At 49.6% G+C, this 20,242-nt stretch overlaps 1 protein-coding gene across 1 annotated transcript; it reads left to right on the forward strand.

The window, feature by feature from the left end:
- Window positions 1–16,367: 16,367 nt before the first annotated feature.
- LOC134984797 (gastrula zinc finger protein XlCGF26.1-like) lies at window positions 16,368–19,967 on the forward strand. The gene has a single exon (XM_063950279.1). It carries the CDS (start codon window positions 16,406–16,408, stop codon window positions 18,182–18,184), a length of 1,779 nt encoding a protein of 592 aa, XP_063806349.1. The 5' UTR covers window positions 16,368–16,405; the 3' UTR covers window positions 18,185–19,967.
- Window positions 19,968–20,242: the final 275 nt, after the last annotated feature.

The following is a 20,242-nucleotide window of genomic DNA, read 5'->3' on the forward strand; positions in this document are numbered from 1 at the left end:
AAATACAGACTTTTTTGACTGAGAGTGAGATAGTGAAACATTTGTTTTTTGATGGCTCAATGTACACAAACTTTGTTTAATACACAAAGTTATTAAAAATATTGGCTAAAATGACCTTCAGGCTGTGTGTGTATAAGGTGCATATGAGACATAAATGCATTCTGTGCTTAGATTTAGGTCCCATCACCATAATATCTCATTATGGGTATGCAATTATTCCAAAATACAGAAAAATCCGATATCCAAAATACCTCTGGTCCCAAGCATTTTGGATAAGGGAGACTCAACCTGTAATACATTTTATATTCCTCTGACGTCCTAGTGGATGCTGGGAACTCCGTAAGGACCATGGGGAATAGCGGCTCCGCAGGAGACTGGGCACAACTAAAGAAAGCTTTAGGACTACCTGGTGTGCACTGGCTCCTCCCCCTATGACCCTCCTCCAAGCCTCAGTTAGATTTTTGTGCCCGGCCGAGATGGGTGCAATCTAGGGGGCTCTCCTGAGCTTCTAGAAAGAAAGTAATAGTTTAGGTTTTTTTATTTTCAGTGAGACCTGCTGGCAACAGGCTCACTGCTACGAGGGACTAAGGGGAGAAGAAGCGAACCTACCTGCTTGCAGCCAGCTTGGGCTTCTTGGCTACTGGACACCATTAGCTCCAGAGGGATCGGACACAGGCCCAGCCTCGGAGTCCGGTCCCAGAGCCGCGCCGCCAGCCCCCTTACAGAGCCAGAAGCAAGAAGAGGTCCGGAAAATCGGCGGAAGAAGACATCCTGTCTTCACCAAGGTAGCGCACAGCACTGCAGCTGTGCGCCATTGCTCCTCATGCACACCTCACACTGCGGTCACTGATGGGTGCAGGGCGCTGGGGGGGGCGCCCTGAGCAGCAATATTAACACCTTGGCTGGCAAAAATACATCACATAAAACCCCCAGGGCTATATGGATGTACATTAACCCCTGCCAGAATCCATAAAAATGCCGGAGAAAAGTCAGCGAAAAAGGGGCGGAGCTATCTCCCTCAGCACACTGGCGCCATTTTTCCCTCACAGCTCCGTTGGAGGGAAGCTCCCTGGCTCTCCCCTACAGTTACTACACTACAGAAAGGGTTAAAAAAGAGAGGGGGGGGCACAAATTAGGCGCAGTATACAATATATATGCAGCTATAAGGGAAAACACTTTTTTATAGGTGCTATCCCTGTGATATATAGCGCTCTGGTGTGTGCTGGCATACTCTCCCTCTGTCTCCCCAAAGGGCTTTGTGGGGTCCTGTCCTCTATCAGAGCATTCCCTGTGTGTGGGCTGTGTGTCGGTACGGCTGTGTCGACATGTATGTGGAGGATAATGAGGTGGAGGCGGAGCGAATGCCTGTAAATATGTTGTCACCCCCTGCGGGGTCGACACCGGTGTGGCTGAACTTATGGAATGATTACTTGAAAGTGTCAACTCCTTACATAAAAGGTCGACGACACAGAACAGCCGGCTACTCAGCTTGTGCCTGTTCCAGCGTCTCAAATGTCATGGGGGGCTCTAAAAACGCCCGCTACCTCAGATAGCAGACACAGATGTCGACACGTATACCGACTCCAGTGTCGACGACGATGAGACTAGTGTACCATCCAAATAGGTCCACCCGTTACATGATTGAGGCAATGAAAAATGTATTACACATTTCTCTGACGTCCTAGTGGATGCTGGGACTCCGTAAGGACCATGGGGAATAGCGGCTCCGCAGGAGACAGGGCACAAGAATAAAAGCTTAGGATCAGGTGGTGTGCACTGGCTCCTCCCCCTATGACCCTCCTCCAAGCCTCAGTTAGATTTTTGTGCCCGAACGAGAAGGGTGCAGGCTAGGTGGCTCTCCTGAGCTGCTTAGAATAAAAGTGTATTTTAGGTTTTTTATTTTCAGTGAGTCCTGCTGGCAACAGGCTCACTGCATCGAGGGACTAAGGGGAGAAGAAGCGAACTCACCTGCGTGCAGAGTGGATTGGGCTTCTTAGGCTACTGGACATTAGCTCCAGAGGGACGATCACAGGTTCAGCCTGGATGGGTCACCGGAGCCGCGCCGCCGCCCCCCTTACAGAGCCAGAAGAGTGAAGAGGTCCGGAGAAAGCGGCGGCAGAAGACGTTCCTGTCTTCAGATAAGGTAGGCGCACAGCACCGCAGCTGTGCGCCATTGCTCTCAGCACACTTCACACTCCGGTCACTGAGGGTGCAGGGCGCTGGGGGGGGAGCGCCCTGAGACGCAATATAACAGATACCTTAGGTTGGCAAAAGAAATACATCACATATAGCTCCTGGGCTATATGGATGTATTTAACCCCTGCCATTTTTTTACAGAAAAAAGCGGGAGATAAGGACGTCGTGAAAGAGCGGAGCCTATCTCCTCAGCACACAAGCGCCATTTTCCCTCACAGCCCCGCTGGAAGGACGGCTCCCTGAATCTCCCCTGCAGACCTGCTGCAGAATCAGGGTAAAAAAGAGAAGGGGGGGCACTATTGGCAGCAAATAATAATATAAAAAGCAGCTATAAAGGGAATAACACTGATAAAGGTTATCCCTGTATATATATATAGCGCTTTTGGTGTGTGCTGGCAGACTCTCCCTCTGTCTCTCCAAAGGGCTAGTGGGGTCCTGTCCTTTATCAGAGCATTCCCTGTGTGTGTGCTGTGTGTCGGTACGTGTGTGTCGACATGTATGAGGAGGAAAATGATGTGGAGGCGGAGCAATTGCCTGTGTCAGTGATGTCACCCCCTAGGGAGTCGACACCTGACTGGATGATCGTATTTGAAGAATTACGTGACAATGTCAGCAACTTACAAAAAACTGTTGATGACATGAGACAGCCGGCAAATCAATTAGTGCCTGTCCAGGCGTCTCAGACACCGTCAGGGGCCCTAAAACGCCCGTTACCTCAGTGGGTCGACACAGACCCAGACACAGATACTGAATCTAGTGTCGACGGTGAGGAGACAAACGTAATGTCCAGTAGGGCCACACGTTACATGATCACGGCAATGAAGGAGGCATTGAACATTTCTGACACTACAAGTACCACAAAGATGGGTATAATGTGGGGGGTGAAAAAACTACCAATAGTTTTTCCTGAGTCAGAAGAATTAAACGAGGTGTGTGATAAAGCGTGGGTTTCCCCCAACAAAAAACTGCTAATTTCTAAGAAATTATTGGCACTATATCCTTTCCCGCCAGAGGTTAGGGCGCGTTGGGAAACACCCCCTAGGGTAGATAAGGCGCTCACGCGTTTATCTAAACAAGTAGCGTTACCGTCTCCTGATACGGCCACCCTCAAAGAACCAGCTGATAGAAGGCTGGAAAATATACTAAAAAGTATATACACACATACTGGTGTTATACTGCGACCAGCAATCGCTTCAGCATGGATGTGCAGTGCTGGAGTAGCGTGGTCGGATTCCCTGACTGAAAATATTGATACCCTGGACAGTGACAATATATTGTTAACTATAGAGCATTTGAAGGATGCGTTACTATATATGCGGGATGCGCAGAGGGATATTTGCACCCTGGCATCAAGAGTAAGTGCTATGTCCATTTCTGCCAGAAGAGCATTATGGACGCGACAGTGGTCAGGGGATGCGGATTCCAAACGACATATGGAAGTATTGCCATATAAAGGGGAGGAGTTATTTGGGGCTGGTCTTTCGGACCTGGTGGCCACGGCAACGGCTGGAAAGTCCACCTTTTTACCCCAGGTCAACTCTCAGCACAGTGGGCTCACTCACAAGTGGACCCCTGGATTCTACAGGTAGTATCGCAGGGGTACAAACTGGAATTCGAGGCATTTCCCCCTCGCCGGTTCCTGAAGTCTGCTCTACCAAAGTCTCCCTCCGACAGGGAGGCAGTTTTGGAAGCCATTCACAAGCTGTATTCCCAGCAGGTGATAATCAAGGTACCCCTCCTACAACAGGGAAAGGGGTATTATTCCACACTGTTTGTGGTACCGAAGCCGGACGGCTCGGTGAGACCAATTTTAAATCTGAAATCCTTGAACACTTACATAAAAAGGTTCAAATTCAAGATGGAGTCACTCAGAGCAGTGATAGCGAACCTGGAAGAAGGGGACTATATGGTGTCTCTGGACATCAAGGATGCTTATCTCCACGTCCCAATCTACCCTTCTCACCAAGGGTACCTCAGGTTTGTAGTACAAAACTGTCATTATCAGTTTCAGACGCTGCCGTTTGGGTTGTCCACGGCACCTCGAGTCTTTACCAAGGTAATGGCCGAAATGATGATTCTTCTTCGAAGAAAAGGCATCTTAATTATCCCTTACTTGGACGATCTCCTGATAAGGGCAAGGTCCAGGGAACAGTTAGAAGTCGGAGTAGCACTATCTCAGGTAGTGTTACGTCAGCACGGGTGGATCCTAAATATCCCAAAATCGCAGCTGATTCCAACGACACGTCTACTGTTCCTAGGAATGATTCTGGACACAGTCCAGAAAAAGGTGTTTTTCCCAGAGGAGAAGGCCAGGGAGTTATCCGAGCTAGTCAGGAACCTCCTAAAACCAGGCCAGGTGTCAGTGCATCAGTGCACGAGGGTCCTGGGGAAAATGGTGGCTTCTTACGAAGCGATTCCATTCGGAAGATTCCATGCAAGAACGTTTCAGTGGGATCTGCTGGACAAATGGTCCGGATCGCATCTTCAGATGCATCAGCGGATAACCCTGTCGCCAAGGACAAGGGTGTCTCTTCTGTGGTGGCTGCAGAGTGCTCATCTACTAGAGGGCCGCAGATTTGGCATTCAGGATTGGATCCTGGTGACCACGGATGCCAGCCTGAGAGGCTGGGGAGCAGTCACACAGGGAAAAAATTTCCAGGGCTTGTGGTCAAGCATGGAAATATCTCTTCATATAAACATTCTGGAACTAAGGGCCATTTACAATGCCCTAAGTCAAGCAAAACCCCTGCTTCAGGGTCAGGCGGTATTGATCCAATCAGACAACATCACGTCAGTCGCCCACGTAAACAGACAGGGCGGCACGAGAAGCAGGAGGGCAATGGCAGAAGCTGCAAGGATTCTTCGCTGGGCGGAAAATCATGTGATAGCACTGTCAGCAGTGTTCATTCCGGGAGTGGACAACTGGGAAGCAGACTTCCTCAGCAGACACGACCTTCACCCGGGAGAGTGGGGACTTCATCCAGAAGTCTTCCACCTGATTGTAAACCGTTGGGAAAAACCAAAGGCGGACATGATGGCGTCCCGTCTAAACAAAAAACTAGACAGATATTGCGCCAGGTCAAGGGACCCTCAGGCAATAGCGGTGGACGCTCTGGTAACACCGTGGGTGTACCAGTCAGTGTATGTGTTCCCTCCTCTGCCTCTCATACCAAAAGTACTGAGAATCATAAGAAGGAGAGGAATAAGAACTATTCTCGTGGTTCCGGATTGGCCAAGAAGGACTTGGTACCCGGAACTGCAACAGATGCTCACGGAAGACCCGTGGCCTCTACCTCTAAGAAAGGACCTGCTCCAGCAGGGGCCTTGTCTGTTCCAAGACTTACCGCGGCTGCGTTTGACGGCATGGCGGTTGAACGCCGGATCCTAAAGGAAAAAGGCATTCCAGATGAAGTCATCCCTACCCTGATCAACGCCAGGAAGGATGTAACCGCAAAGCATTATCACCGTATTTGGCGAAAATATGTTGCGTGGTGTGAGGCCAAAAAGGCCCCTACAGAGGAATTTCAACTGGGTCGTTTCCTCCATTTCCTGCAAACAGGACTGTCTATGGGCCTAAAATTAGGGTCCATTAAGGTTCAAATTTCGGCCCTGTCGATTTTCTTCCAGAAAGAACTGGCTTCAGTGCCTGAAGTTCAGACATTTGTAAAAGGGGTACTGCATATACAACCTCCTTTTGTGCCTCCAGTGGCACCTTGGGATCTCAATGTTGTTTTGAGTTTCCTAAAGTCACATTGGTTTGAACCACTCACAACTGTGGACTTAAAATATCTCACATGGAAGGTGACGATGCTGTTAGCCCTGGCTTCAGCCAGGCGTGTGTCAGAATTGGCGGCTTTATCATATAAAAGCCCTTACTTAATTTTTCATTCTGACAGGGCAGAATTGAGGACTCGTCCTCAATTTCTCCCTAAGGTGGTTTCTGCGTTTCACATGAACCAACCTATTGTGGTACCTGCGGCTACTAGGGACTTGGAGGACTCCAAGTTGCTTGACGTAGTCAGGGCCCTGAAAATATACGTTTCCAGGACGGCTGGAGTCAGGAAGTCTGACTCGCTGTTTATCCTGTATGCACCCAACAAGCTGGGTGCTCCTGCTTCTAAGCAGACTATTGCTCGTTGGATTTGTAGTACAATTCAGCTTGCAGATTCTGTGGCAGGCCTGCCACAGCAAAAATCTGTAAAAGCCCATTCCACAAGGAAAGTGGGCTCATCTTGGGCGGCTGCCCGAGGGGTCTCGGCTTTACAACTTTGCCGAGCAGCTACTTGGTCAGGGGCAAACACGTTTGCAAAATTCTACAAATTTGATACCCTGGCTGAGGAGGACCTGGAGTTCTCTCATTCGGTGCTGCAGAGTCATCCGCACTCTCCCGCCCGTTTGGGAGCTTTGGTATAATCCCCATGGTCCTTACGGAGTCCCAGCATCCACTAGGACGTCAGAGAAAATAAGATTTTACTTACCAATAAATCTATTTCTCGTAGTCCGTAGTGGATGCTGGGCGCCCATCCCAAGTGCGGATTGTCTGCAATACTTGTACATAGTTATTGTTACAAAATCGGGTTATTCTTGTTGTGAGCCATCTTTTCAGAGGCTCCTTCGTTGTTATCATACTGTTAACTGGGTTCAGATCATGAGTTGTACGGTGTGATTGGTGTGGCTGGTATGAGTCTTACCCGGGATTCAATATCCTTCCTTATTATGCACGCTCGTCCGGGCACAGTATCCTAACTGAGGCTTGGAGGAGGGTCATAGGGGGAGGAGCCAGTGCACACCACCTGATCCTAAGCTTTTATTCTTGTGCCCTGTCTCCTGCGGAGCCGCTATTCCCCATGGTCCTTACGGAGTCCCAGCATCCACTACGGACTACGAGAAATAGATTTATCGGTAAGTAAAATCTTATTTTATGATTATACCCCAGGTACCACATAAAAGGGTATTGTGTTTGGTGAGAGAAAACTATCAGTAGTTTTTCCTGCATCTGAGAAATTAAATGAGTGTGTGAGGAAGCGTGGCCTTCCCCCGGTAAGAAATTGATAATTTCTAAACGGTTATTGGCAGCGTACCCTTTCCCGCCAGAGGATAGATCACGTGGTGAAACACCCCATAGGGTAGATACAGCGTTGACACGCTTATCAGAAAAGGTGGCACTACCGTCTCCGGATACGGCCGTCCTGAAGGAACCTGCTGATAGAAAGCAGGAGGTTACCCTATAAGATATAGTCACACACTAGGGCATTATATTGCGACCAGCCGTTGCTTCGGCATGGATGTGCAATGCTCCCGCTGCGTGGTCAGATTCCCTGTCGGAAAATAACTATGGATAGGGACAATATTTTGCTGACAATAGAGCATATAAAAGACGTGGTCTTATACATGCGTGATGCACAGAGGGATATTTGCCGGCTGGCATCAAAAATAAGCGCTAGGTCCATTGCCGCCAGACGGGGGTTATGGACTCTGCAATGGTCAGGCGATGCCGACTCGAATCGCCACATGGAAGTTTGCCTTATAAGGGGGTAAAACTGTTTGGGGATGGTCTGTCAGACCTCGTTTCCACAGCTACTGCTGGGAAATCGACTTTTTTGCCACAGGTTACCCCACAACAAAAGAAAGCACCGTATCATCAAGTACAGTCCTTTTGGCCCCAGAAAAGCAAGAGGGCTAGAGGCTCATCCTTTCTGCCGTGAGGCAAAGGTAGAGGAAAAAGCTACAGCACACAGCTAGTTCCCAAGAGCAGAAGTCCTCCCTGCGTCCGGTAAGCCCACAGCATGACGCTGGGGCTGCTTAGGCGGACCCGGGTACGGTGGGGGCCCGTCTCAGAAATTTCAGCGCCCAGTGGGCTCTCTCACATGGATCCCTGGGTCCTTCAAGTAGTTTCTCAGAGGTACAGGCTGGAGTTCGAGATGTTCGCCCCCCCCGCCGTTTCATAAAATCGGCCTTACCGGCACCTCCCTCTGCCAGGGAGGCGGTGTTGGTGGCTATTCAACACTATAATCACAACAAGTGATTGTCAAGGTGCCCCTCCTTCAGCAAGGAAGGGGTTACTATACCACAATGGTCAGGGTACCTAAACAGAATGGTTCGGTGAGACCCATCTTAAAATTAAAATGCTTGAATTTTTTATATCAGAAGATTCAAGTTCAAGATGGAATCGCTCAGGGCGGTTATTACGAGCCTGGACGAGGGGGATTACAGGGTCTCCCTGGACATCAAAGATGCGTACCTGCATGTCCCCAATTACCCTCCTCACCAGGAGTACCTCAGATGTGTGGTACAGGACTGTCACTATCAGTTCCAGACGCTGCCGTTGGAGTTGTCCACGGCACAGAAGGTCTTTACCAAGGTAATGACCGAAATGATGATACTCCTTCGCAAGAAGGAAGTTTTTATTATCCCGTACTTGGAAGATCTCCTGATAAAGGCGAGGTCCAAAGAACAGTTGGTAGTGGGGGTAGCACTCTCTCGGGAAGTGCTACAACAGCACGGCTGGATTCTCAATATTCCAAAGTCACAGCTGGTCCCGACGACACGTCTTCTGTTCCTGGGAATGATTCTGGACACAGACCAGAAAAGAGTGTTTCTTCCAGTGGAAAAAGCCGAGGAGTTGTCATCTCTAGTCAGAGACATCCTAAAACCAGGACAGGTGTCGGCACATCAATGCACACGAGTCCTGGGAAAAATGGTAGCTTCGTACGAAGCATAATTCCATTCGGAAGGTTCCACGCAAGGACGTTCTAGTGGGACCTGTGGGACAAATGGTCCGGGTCCCATCTACAGATACAACAGCGGATAACCCTGTCAGCAAGATACAGGGTGTCGCTGCTGTGGTGGCTGCAGAGGGCTCATCTACTAGAGGGCCGCAGATTCGGAATACAGGACTGGGTCCTGGTGACCACGGATGCCAGCCTTCGGGGCTGGGGTGCAGTCACACAGGGAAGAAATTTCCAAGGAAATTTCACTTCACATTAATATTCTGGAGCTAAGGGCCTTTTACAATGCCCTAAGTCAAGCAAGGCCCCTGCTTCAGAACCAGCCGGTACTGATCCAATCAGACAACATCACGGCGGTCGCCCATGTAAACAGACAGGGCGGCACAAGAAGCAGGATGGCGATGGCAGAAGCCACAAGGATTCTCCGATGGGCGACCTACACCCGGGAGAATGGGGTCTTCATCCAGAAGTTTTCCAAATGCGGGAAAACCGTTGGGTATGACCACGGGTGGACATGATGGCGTCCCGCCTCAACAAAAAGTTGAACAGATATTGCGCCAGGTCAAGGGACCCTCAGGCGATCGCTGTGGACGCTCTAGTGACACCGTGGGTGTACCAGTCGGTTTATGTGTTTCCTCCTCTGCCTCTCATTCCAAAGGTACTGAGAATCATATGAAAGCGAGGAGTGGAAACTATACTCGTGGTTCCGGATTGACCACGAAGAGCTTGGTACCCGGAACTTTAAGAGATGCTTGCAGAGGACCCTTGGCCTCTGCCGCTCAGACAAGACCTGCTGCAGCAGGGATCCTGTCTGTTCCAAGACTTACCGTGGCTACGTTGAACGGCATGGCGGTTGAACACCGGATCCTAATGGGCATTCCGGAGGAAGTCATCCCTACCCTGCTCAAAGCCAGGAAGGATGTCACCGCAAAACGTTATCTCCGCATTGGGCGAAAATATGTTGCGTGGTGTGAGGCCAAGAAGGCCCTGACGGAGGAATGCTGGGTCGATTCCTACAATTCCTGCAAGCAAGAGTGACGTTGGGCCTCAAATTGGGGTCCATCAAGGTCCAGATTTCGGCTCTGTCGATTTTCTTCCAGAAAGAACGGGCTTCACTGCCTGTAGTTCAGACTTTTGTCAAAGGAGTTCTGCATATTCAGCCTCCTTTTGTGCCCCAGTGGCACCTTGGGATCTCAATGTGGTTTTGGAATTCCTGAAATCACATTGGTTCGAACCACTTAAGACTGTGGATTTAAAATATCTCACGTGGAAAGTGGTCATGCTGTTGGCCCTGGCTTCGGCCAGGCGAGTTTCAGAATTGGCGGCTTTGTCTTGTAAAAGCCCTTATCTGATTTTCCATATGGATAGGGCAGAATTGAGGACTCGTCCTCAGTTTCTCCCGAAGGTGGTCTCCGTTTTTCACTTGAACCAACCTATTGTGGTGCCTGCGGCTACTAGGGACTTGGAGGATTCCAAGTTGCTGGACGTAGTCAGGGCCCTGAAAATTTACGTTTCCAGGACGGCTGGATTCAGGAAGTCTGACTCGCTGTTTATCCTGTATGCACCCAACAAGCTGGGTGCTCCTGCTTCTAAGCAGTCTATTGCGCGCTGGATGTGTAGCACTATTCAGCTGGCGCATTCTGCGGTGGGATTACCACAGTTTAAATCTGTTAAAGCCCATCCCACGAGGAAGGTGGGCTCCTCTTGGGCGGCTGCCCGAGGGGTCTCGGCTTTACAACTTTGCCGAGCTGCTGGTTGGTCAGGGGCAAACATGTTTGCTAAATTCTACAAATTTGATACCTTGGCTGAGGAGGACCTGGAGTTCTCTCATTCGGTGCTGCAGAGTCATCCGCACTCTCCCGCCCGTTTGGGAGCTTTGGTATAATCCCCATGGTCCTTATGGAGTTCCCAGCATCCACTAGGACGTCAGAGAAAATAAGAATTTACTTACCGATAATTCTATTTCTCGTTGTCCGTAGTGGATGCTGGGCGCCCATCCCAAGTGCGGATTGTCTGCAATACTTGTACATAGTTATTGTTAAGTAAAACGGGTTATTGTTGTAGTGAGCCATCTATTCAGAGGCTCCTCTGTTATCATGCTGTTAACTGGGTTCAGATCACAAGTTGTACGGTGTGATTGGTGTGGCTGGTATGAGTCTTACCCAGGATTCATGAATCCTTCCTTATTGTGTACGCTCGTCCGGGCACAGTATCCTAACTGAGGCTTGGAGGAGGGTCATAGGGGGAGGAGCCAGTGCACACCAGGTAGTCCTAAAGCTTTCTTTAGTTGTGCCCAGTCTCCTGCGGAGCCGCTATTCCCCATGGTCCTTACGGAGTTCCCAGCATCCACTACGGACTACGAGAAATAGAATTATTGGTAAGTAAATTCTTATTATCTAATGGTTTTTTTTCAAGGTGATTGACAGGAAGAGGGCGTTTGTGGGTGGCAACTGACCGTTTTCTGGGTGTGTTTGAAAAAACGCAGGCGTGTCCCGGCATTTGCAGGGCGGGTGTCTGACGTCAATTCCGGCTCCAAAAAGACAGAAATGATCGCAGTGGCTGAGTAAGTCCAGAGCTACTTAGAAACTGCACAAAATGTTTTTGCAACGCTCCCTCGCACAAGCGATCGCACACTTACAAAGCGAATATACACTCCCCTATAGGCGGCGACTATCTGATCGCTGCGCTGCAAAAAAATAGCTAGCGTGCGATCAACCTGGAATGAGGGCCTTAGACGCTACAAAAGTGTTACAGGGGAAGCGAGGGGGTGACATTGCTGCAGGGCTGTTATCGTACCGGAGGTATGCATTCAGGATCCCGGCAGCCGTAATACCGACACCGGAATCCCGACAGCCGCCAGAATACCGATGCCGGCATCCCGAGGAGATCAGGATCCCGCCGCCACAGGTTTAGCGTGCGGGAGGGGGGATAGGTTTAGGCACTAAGGGGGCGGGTTAGATTTAGGCTGTGGGTAAGGGGGGTTAGGTTTAGGCACTGTTGGGGGGAGGTTAGGGTTAGGCTGTGGGTAAGGGGGGTTAGGTTTAGGCACTGCTGGGGGGAGGTTAGTTTTAGGCAGTGGGTAAGGGGGGTTAGGTTTAGGCACTGTTGGGGGGAGGTTAGGGTTAGGCTGTGGGTAAGGGGTTTAGGTTTAGGCACTGCTGGGGGGAGGTTAGGTTTAGGCACTGCTGGGGGGAGGTTAGGGTTAGGCTGTGGGTAAGGGGAGTTAGGTTTAGGCACTGCTGGGGGGGAGGTTAGTTTTAGGCTGTGGGTAAGGGGGGTTAGGTTTAGGCACTGTTGGGGGGAGGTTAGGGTTAGGCTGTGGGTAAGGGGGTTTAGGTTTAGGCACTGCTGGGGGGAGGTTAGGTTTAGGCACTGCTGGGGGGAGGTTAGGGTTAGGCTGTGGGTAAGGGGGGTTAGGTTTAGGCACTGCTGGGGGGAGGTTAGTTTTAGGCTGTTGGTAAGGGGGTTTAGGTTTAGGCACTGCTGGGGGGAGGTTAGGTTTAGGCACTGCTGGGGGAGGTTAGGGTTAGGCTGTGGGTAAGGGGGTTAGGTTTAGGCACTGCTGGGGGGAGGTTAGGGTTAGGCACTAAGGAGGGTGGGTTAGGTTTAGGCTGTGGGTAAGGGGGGGTAGGTTTAGGCACTCCTGGGCGGAGGTTAGGGTTAGGCTGTGGGTAAGGGGGGGTTAGGTTTAGGCACTGCTGGGGGGAGGTTAGGGTTAGGATGTGTGGGTAAGGGGGGTTAGGTTTAAGCACTGCTGGGGGGAGGTTAGGGTTAGGCTGTGGGTAAGGGGGTTCAGGTTTTGGCACTGCTGGGGGGAGGTTAGGGTTAGGCTGTGGGTAAGGGGGGTTAGGTTTAGGCACTGCTGGGGGGAGGTTAGGGTTAGGCTGTGGGTAAGGGGGTTAGGCTGTGGGTAAGGGGGGTTAGGTTTAGGCACTGCTGGGGGGAGGTTAGGGTTAGGCTGTGGGTAAGGGGGTTAGGTTTAGGCACTGCTGGGGGGAGGTTAGGCTGTGTGTGGGGGGGTTAGGTGTCGGCAGTGCTGGGGGGAGGTTAGGGTTAGGCTGTGAGTGGGAGGGTTAGGTGTCGGCAGTGCTGCGATTGGGGTGCCGGTGTGGTTTCTCATTTCTAGCCTTATATGATGTAGCCCTGGCTCAGATCACTTGTATAAATGCTTTTGACGGAAGCAGACGTTTTAGGCAGCTTGACAGGATGATCCCAGAAGTAGCGGGTGCACCACAGGTACCAGCAGTGCCTGCACAGTAGATTCATGTTATATTCTCATAGATCCTTAGCTTGGTCTAGTTGTGAATGGCGCTGGGAATATCAGGGAAACTTACTATAGTGGACGTCTGAAACAACCACTGAGGTCGGGCTACAATCCCATGACACTCCCAGAAGACACACAAGGCATGCAAGGAAAGCAGCCACCCAAGTTCAGCCACCCGCTCCTAGGCTACTTACCCTACCCCACAGCACTTACGCTGTCACCGGCGCTCACCTCCCACAGCGTAGAGCAGCCGTAGAGCCGTCTTCACTCTCTGCCCGGCCCCCGTGTGAATCCGCGGCTGCATGTGACCAGGAGGGGAAGGTACCACCAGAGGACTGGTAGTGGTAAGGCTCCACCTCCTCCTTTACAGGCAGGAAGCGCAGTCAATTGAGAGCCAGGAATTGGCAGCAGTGCAGCGCGTCCTTCGGGGACCCACACGTTTTAGAAAAGTGAGTCCCCGTCCTCTGATCTGGGTAAAATACATTTGCGAACACTGTGTGTGTGTATATATGTATGTGTATATATATGTGTGTATATATGTATGTGTATATATATGTGTGTATGTATGTATATATATATATATATATATATAATAGTATGGTGAGGCACTGCAGTGCCTGGGTATTTGGAGCCTGTGCAGGGCACTGGCTCAGTGTATATTTAAGCAACAATGTGTATAGTGTACTTGAATTGTATTTAAAGTGAAATGAACTTACTTGGTTGTGTGTCCAGGAGGGGGGGAATCCATTACTGTGCCGGCAGATGGATTCCTCCAGTACTTTTCCCCAAAAATGGAATGCCTTCCTCTCTAGCCTCCCACATGGAAGTATCATGGGGAGAGAGAGGAGCAGCTCAGCTTTAAAACAAGCTGAATGGTTTTCTGGAGCTCCATAGGGATCACCGTCGGTGGGCAGGAAACCCTAACCGGGGATCTAGGCCTCCCATCTCTGGAGCCCAAGTTTAGGCTGGAGATGGTGAGCTGGGTACCCGGGCAGATTCATGGAAGTAGTTTACATGAGAAAGCTTCCCCCTGCCTAGACTGAACGTCACCAGGGCGGATAACAACCCTCCAGGATGGGACGGTCAAAGGAGAGTGACTACTCCCCACCGTCCACAGAGGACAATGTTAGCTGTGCATGTGGCCAAGGCATGCACATCACATGGGTAAACAATGATTGGTTGAGAACAGCACGGTGGACTTACCCCTTGTGGTATGTGTATTGGAGTAAGAAAAAAAGAGGAGGCCTGTGAGCCTCCAGAGGTATTTTACCATTTTCACTCTGCTGTAAACATCTTGCTGTATTGCTGTTGCCCCTAGCAATAGGGAAGAGTCTTTTTTAAGACTGTTTGAGTGAATAAACATCTGCCTCAAGACAACCGCTTCATCTTGTGACCTGCAGTGCTATGCCAAACATAGTTCAGTTTTACGGCTGTCCAGGGTCCACTCAGCATCTCCAAGATCCGCCTCCCACCAGCTACCGTGTGGAGGCCTAGTCCAGTGACTAGTGGTGATTTATCAACACCACGCAGGTGTGGTAAGACAGCGTGTCCACGCATACAGAGCAGTACCATGGTTCCAGACTCCATGGCAACAAAGAGTCTGGTGGCAGCGTAGTACCCACCCACTGCGCAGTGGGTGGAGTCAGTAATAGGTGGTTACTGACGGTAAGTGGGAATCCACTAAGTGGCCAGATCCCGTGTGACCTAAACATCCATTCCGTGACTGGGGCGGGATGCGAGGGCTTTCATACAGAACCGTCCGGTCACAGAAATTGCTGGCATAGCGGTGGGATAATCTTAGGTGGCTTTTCAGTCACCTGATTGGAGAAGCCGAGTTAGGAGAGGAGTAACTGCAGCGCAGGAGAACGCACAAGATGGCGGACTTCAGCGGAATGTCTAAGGATGATCTGGAGATCGTGTATCAGGAGAAGAGTGTGGATATCCTTTTCAACATGTCCAGAAGCATCATGAGGGCGGCACTCATGAGCTTGGTGGAGGTAGAGAGTGCTAAGGGCGTTGGCATCAAAGAGGGCGGCCTACCAGTGGACCTTTGTACAGAACCGGTGAGACCCACAAGCCCCACCCTCTCTACTAGCAGCAGCCATGTTTCATACCTAGCAGGGCCGAAGGTCCAACGTCCCTGGGGGGGGGCGACACGGATATCTAAGCAGATCGTCTAGTGGAATTCGGAGAAAGGGCAATGGAGCAAGAGTGCTTGATCATCACCTCACTTTCCAAGGGGCTCCGGTGACTGTGCGCAGCCCATTCTGCCCCCTGCAGTAGCAAGAGCCAGTGCTCCCACCTGAGGCAAAAGCGCGGAGCGTGCAAGAAAGACTGGGCGCACTTAGCCCCAGAATACAGCCCATGGCTTCAGCTGTGTCACTAGGCTGCAGCAGTGAACGGTGCCCGGACTGAGCGGAGTGAGCGGCTTTAGGGCAGGAGGAGTGGGGTACTTAATAGATTGTGTCTTGGTCCCAGCCGGTGGCTGAGAGCTATCAAGGAGGGTAGATAAGCCACTTAGTGAGGAGAACTCCAGAAAGCACGTCTGGATGGACTCAGGCCCCTCTTATTTATTATTTTATATACTAACAAGTGTGGTACATCCCTGCAAAGGCAGATCCAATCTCTTTCTCATCAGACTCTGCTGTCTTCCCGGCACTCTCACTCAGATGTTCACTGCTGCCAGTAGCACACGTATGAGATGCAGAAGTATGGTGGCTGCTGTATAGATCCTGATATGTAATTCTATGTATCATACTTACCGTACACACATCATCCTTATTACTAGTGAGAGAATAGAGGTAAGACACTGAAGATGGGGGTGTTACAGTGGATTATAACCTAGTAGATGATGATGATTACAGGGTATTATATGGTGTATTGCATGTAAAATACCTTGTTCCACACCTACTCTGCTGTAGCAATATACCTTATATAAGGGTGAGTAACACATGTACAGGCTTACCAGCATATGAGCACACACATAAAGGAATGCTGCCTTACCAATGCTTCCAGGAGTAATGTTAGGAGACATTATTATAAAGCCTTCATTAAAAGTTATGTTTTAATACACACATTTACTATTAAGTGTCCCAGAAAGTCGTCTTCTCCTATTGTTTACAAGATTAATATTGTTACAGAAAATTTCACATTTCCATAATGTGTTTTATTTCCAGCAGATGGACACACAAGCAGGAATATCTCAGAAGGACATCTAATGTTATCCCCGGATTGTGACATAAAAGATGACAGTAGACAGGATTCTCCAGGAGCTACTCCCATTACCCCAATTATACATCCAGCTCTATCAGCTGATCCCTCTGATCCTGGGAAATGTTCTCCTGATCACTCTGATATTGGTGCATCTGTTACAGCTCTGACAGTAGATACAGTGTTTCTGTGTTCTATAGATGCCAAATGTTTTACACAGAACACAAAGCTTATTACCCATCAGCCTGCTAAGGCAAATGAGAAGCAATTTCATTGTTCTGAGTGTGGAAAATGTTTTACATATAAATCAGGTCTTGTTACACATGAGAGAATACATACAGGTGAGAAACCATATTCCTGTTCTGAGTGTGGGAAATGTTTTACCCAGAAATCACAACTTATTACACATCAGCGAAGTCACACAGGTGACAGGCCATTTCCATGTCCTGAGTGTGGGAAATGTTTTGCACAGAAATCAGATCTTGTTAGTCATAACAGAAGTCACACAGGTGAGAAGCCATTTTCATGTTCTGAGTGTGGGAAATGTTTTACTTGGAAATCACAACTTGTTACACATCTGCGAAGTCACACAGGTGAAAATCCATTTCCATGTTCTGAGTGTGGGAAATGTTTTACATATAAATCACATCTTGTAATACATAAGAGAATACATACAGGTGAGAAACCATATTCCTGTTCTGAGTGTGGGAACTGTTTTACATACAAATCAACTCTTGATGCACATAAGAGAAGTCACACAGGTACATCACCATTTCCATGTTCTGAGTGTGGGAAATATTTTGCACAGAAATCACAACTTGCTAGACATCAGAGAAGTCACACAGGTGAGAAGCCATTTCCATGTCCTGAGTGTGGTAAATGTTTTGCACAAAATTCAGATCTTGTTAGTCATAACAGAAGTCACACAGGCGAGAATCCAATTTCTTGCTCTGAGTGTGGGAAATGTTTTGCCTGGAAATCACAACTTGTTAAACATCAGAGAAGTCACACAGGTGAGAAGCCATTTCCATGTACTGAGTGTGGTAAATGTTTTGCACAAAATTCAGATCTTGTTAGTCATAACAGAAGTCACACAGGTGAGAATCCAATTTCCTGCTCTGAGTGTGGGAAATGTTTTGCCCGGAAATCACAACTTGTTATACATCACAGAAGTCACACAGGTGAGAAGCCATTTTCTTGCTCTGAGTGTGGGAAATGTTTTGCCCGGAAATCAGATATTGTTAGACATCAGCGAAGTCACACAGGTGCGAGGCCATTTCCATGTTCTGACTGTGGAAAATGTTTTGCACACAAATCACATCTTGTTATTCATCAGAGAAATCACACAGGTGAGAAGCCTTTTTCTTGCTCTGAGTGCACGAAAAGTTATACTCAGAAATCAGAACTTGTTACACATCAGAGAAATCACACAGGTGAGAAGCCATTTCCATGTCCTGAGTGTGGGAAATGTTTTGCACACAAAAGAGATCTTTTTAAACATGAGAAAAGTCACACAGGTGAGAAGCCATTTTCTTGCTCTGAGTGTGGGAAATGTTTTACACAGAAATCACATCTTGTTACACATCAGCAAAGTCACACAGGTGAGAATCCATTTCCATGCTCTAAGTGTGGGAAATGTTTTGCACTCAAATCAGCTCTTGTTGTACATCACAGAAGTCACACAGGTGAGAAGCCATTTCCATGTTCTGAGTGTGGGAAATGTTTTACACACAAATCACAATTTGTTACACACCAGAGAAGACACACAGGTGAGAAGCCATTTTAATCTTCTGGAGTATACTCATCATTGCCATGCGTTGTTCTTCAAGGTTCTTATCGTATCTCCTATGCTTTTTGTAATATACATGCTACTGCATGGTGAAATAATCAGATGTCATGCCCTCATCTACCACTGCTATGCAGATGATCTGTCTTTTGCTCCAGATACTGAGAACCCAGTCCCAATCCGAAATGGTTGTCTAGATGAGCTCCAGGTGTGGGTGATGCCAGTTGGCTGTGACTCAGTCCTGGTGAAACAGGTCCATATGGTAGAAGCTCACCAACAAAGGACAGGGCTACAGCTCAGCTTTGCAAACCAACCAGACTTACACTTGGAGGTTTCAGAGTTACAAAATGCTGATCCTGTGCAGAATCTTGGTGTCCTGGATTGTGGAGTGACACTTAGACATCAGGTATCAGCCACAATCAGATCCTCATCTGAGGAACATAGCCAGACTCCAGTACTTATTTCCCTCAGAAGATCTACCTACAGTCATACATGTACTTGTATCATCACGCACAGACTACTGCAATGTCCTCTACCTGGGTCTCCCAGCAAAAGAATTACAGAGCTTGTAGCTTGTACAGAATGCAGCAGCCAGGCTGTTACCTAACCAGCCCGTTTCTGCCACATAACACCCATTCTCTGCTCCCTTCACTGGCTGCCTGTAAGATGATGACTCGGAGCCTAATTCAGGTTTGATCGCAGTGTGTGGTCCAAACGGAATTATTGAAAAAAAGTTGCGGGCGCATCCACTGCACCCATCCCGTGCATGCACCTGCATTTTCTGCAGAGGACGCAGAAAATGTGATTGCCTGTTAGGCAGAGGCAGTCACGGGGATGGGCGGGCAATGCTCCATTTCTAGGGAGGAGACGGATCGGTGCGGGGGCAGTGTGGCGCGAACGGAGGACAGAGATGGGCATGATCACGGCTGTGTGACTTCACATGCAGCCGCCATGATCAAGAAAAATGCAGCGGGCCTCCTGCGCAAGCAGCGGCAGCAGGAGGCTTCACTAATTTCTACGATAAAGCAGAAATTGTGAGGCAATCGCAATTTCTGCTTCATCAAGGGGGTAGGCGGTGGTCAGCATGCAAGGTGGCCTTGCGATGGGCGGCCCCTAGCACGCTAGGAAAAGGATTGCTAATTAGCAGCATCTGCTATCCTTACTGAATTTAGACCCTCTATTAAGTAATCTTACTGACTCCCAGCCTTGCATGACCATGATACCAGATGCAGCTGCTGCCTCCGTACTGCCTGGGTTTCTTCCATCTGTTGATGGACTGTTAGCAGTACCATAAATTCCCAAGCAGTGCTAAGATGTCAGGGGAAACAGGGTGGGTGGCAGTAGCGGGGGGCTACTGGAGGCAATGTCTATGTGGGTAATATTGTCCCCAAGCAGTGCAGAGGAGGGAGACAGGGCAGGGGGCAGTAGTAGAAGCTGCTGGAGGCAATGTCTATGAGGTTAAACGTCCCCAAGCATGGCTGAGGAGGGAGACAGGGTGGGTGGCAGTAGTGGGAGCTGCTGGAGGCAATGTCTATGTGGGTAAACGTCCCCAAGCAGGGCTGAGGAGGGAGACAGGGCAGCGGGCAGTAGTAGGAGCTGTTGGAGGCAATGTGTATGTGGGTAAACGTCCCCAAGCAGGGCTGAGGAGGGAGACAGGGTGGGTGGCAGTAGTGGGAGCTGCTGGAGGCAATGTCTATGTGGGTAAACATCTGCAAGCAGGGCTGAGGTGTCAGCGGGGAGACAGGGCAGGTGGCAGTAGTAAGGTAGACACGGGTGGATGGCAATAGTGGGGGGAGATGGGACGGGCGGCAGTAGTAGGGGAGACAGGGCAGGTGGCAGTAGTAGGGGAGACGGGTAGATGGCAGTAGTGGGGGGAGACAGGGCAGTGGCAGTAGTGGGGGAGACAGGGTGGGTGTCAGTAGTGGGGAGGGGAGACAGGGTGCGTGGCAGTAGTGGGGGAGACACGGGGTGGATGGCAATAGTGGGGGGAGATGGGGCGGGTGGTCACAGTGCAGTACCAGGGGCTGCTGGAGACAGTAAAGAGGTGTATGTGTTCCA

This window comes from Pseudophryne corroboree, assembly GCF_028390025.1.
Source record: "Pseudophryne corroboree isolate aPseCor3 chromosome 3 unlocalized genomic scaffold, aPseCor3.hap2 SUPER_3_unloc_80, whole genome shotgun sequence".
In the NCBI taxonomy this organism is placed as follows: Eukaryota; Metazoa; Chordata; class Amphibia; order Anura; family Myobatrachidae; genus Pseudophryne; species Pseudophryne corroboree.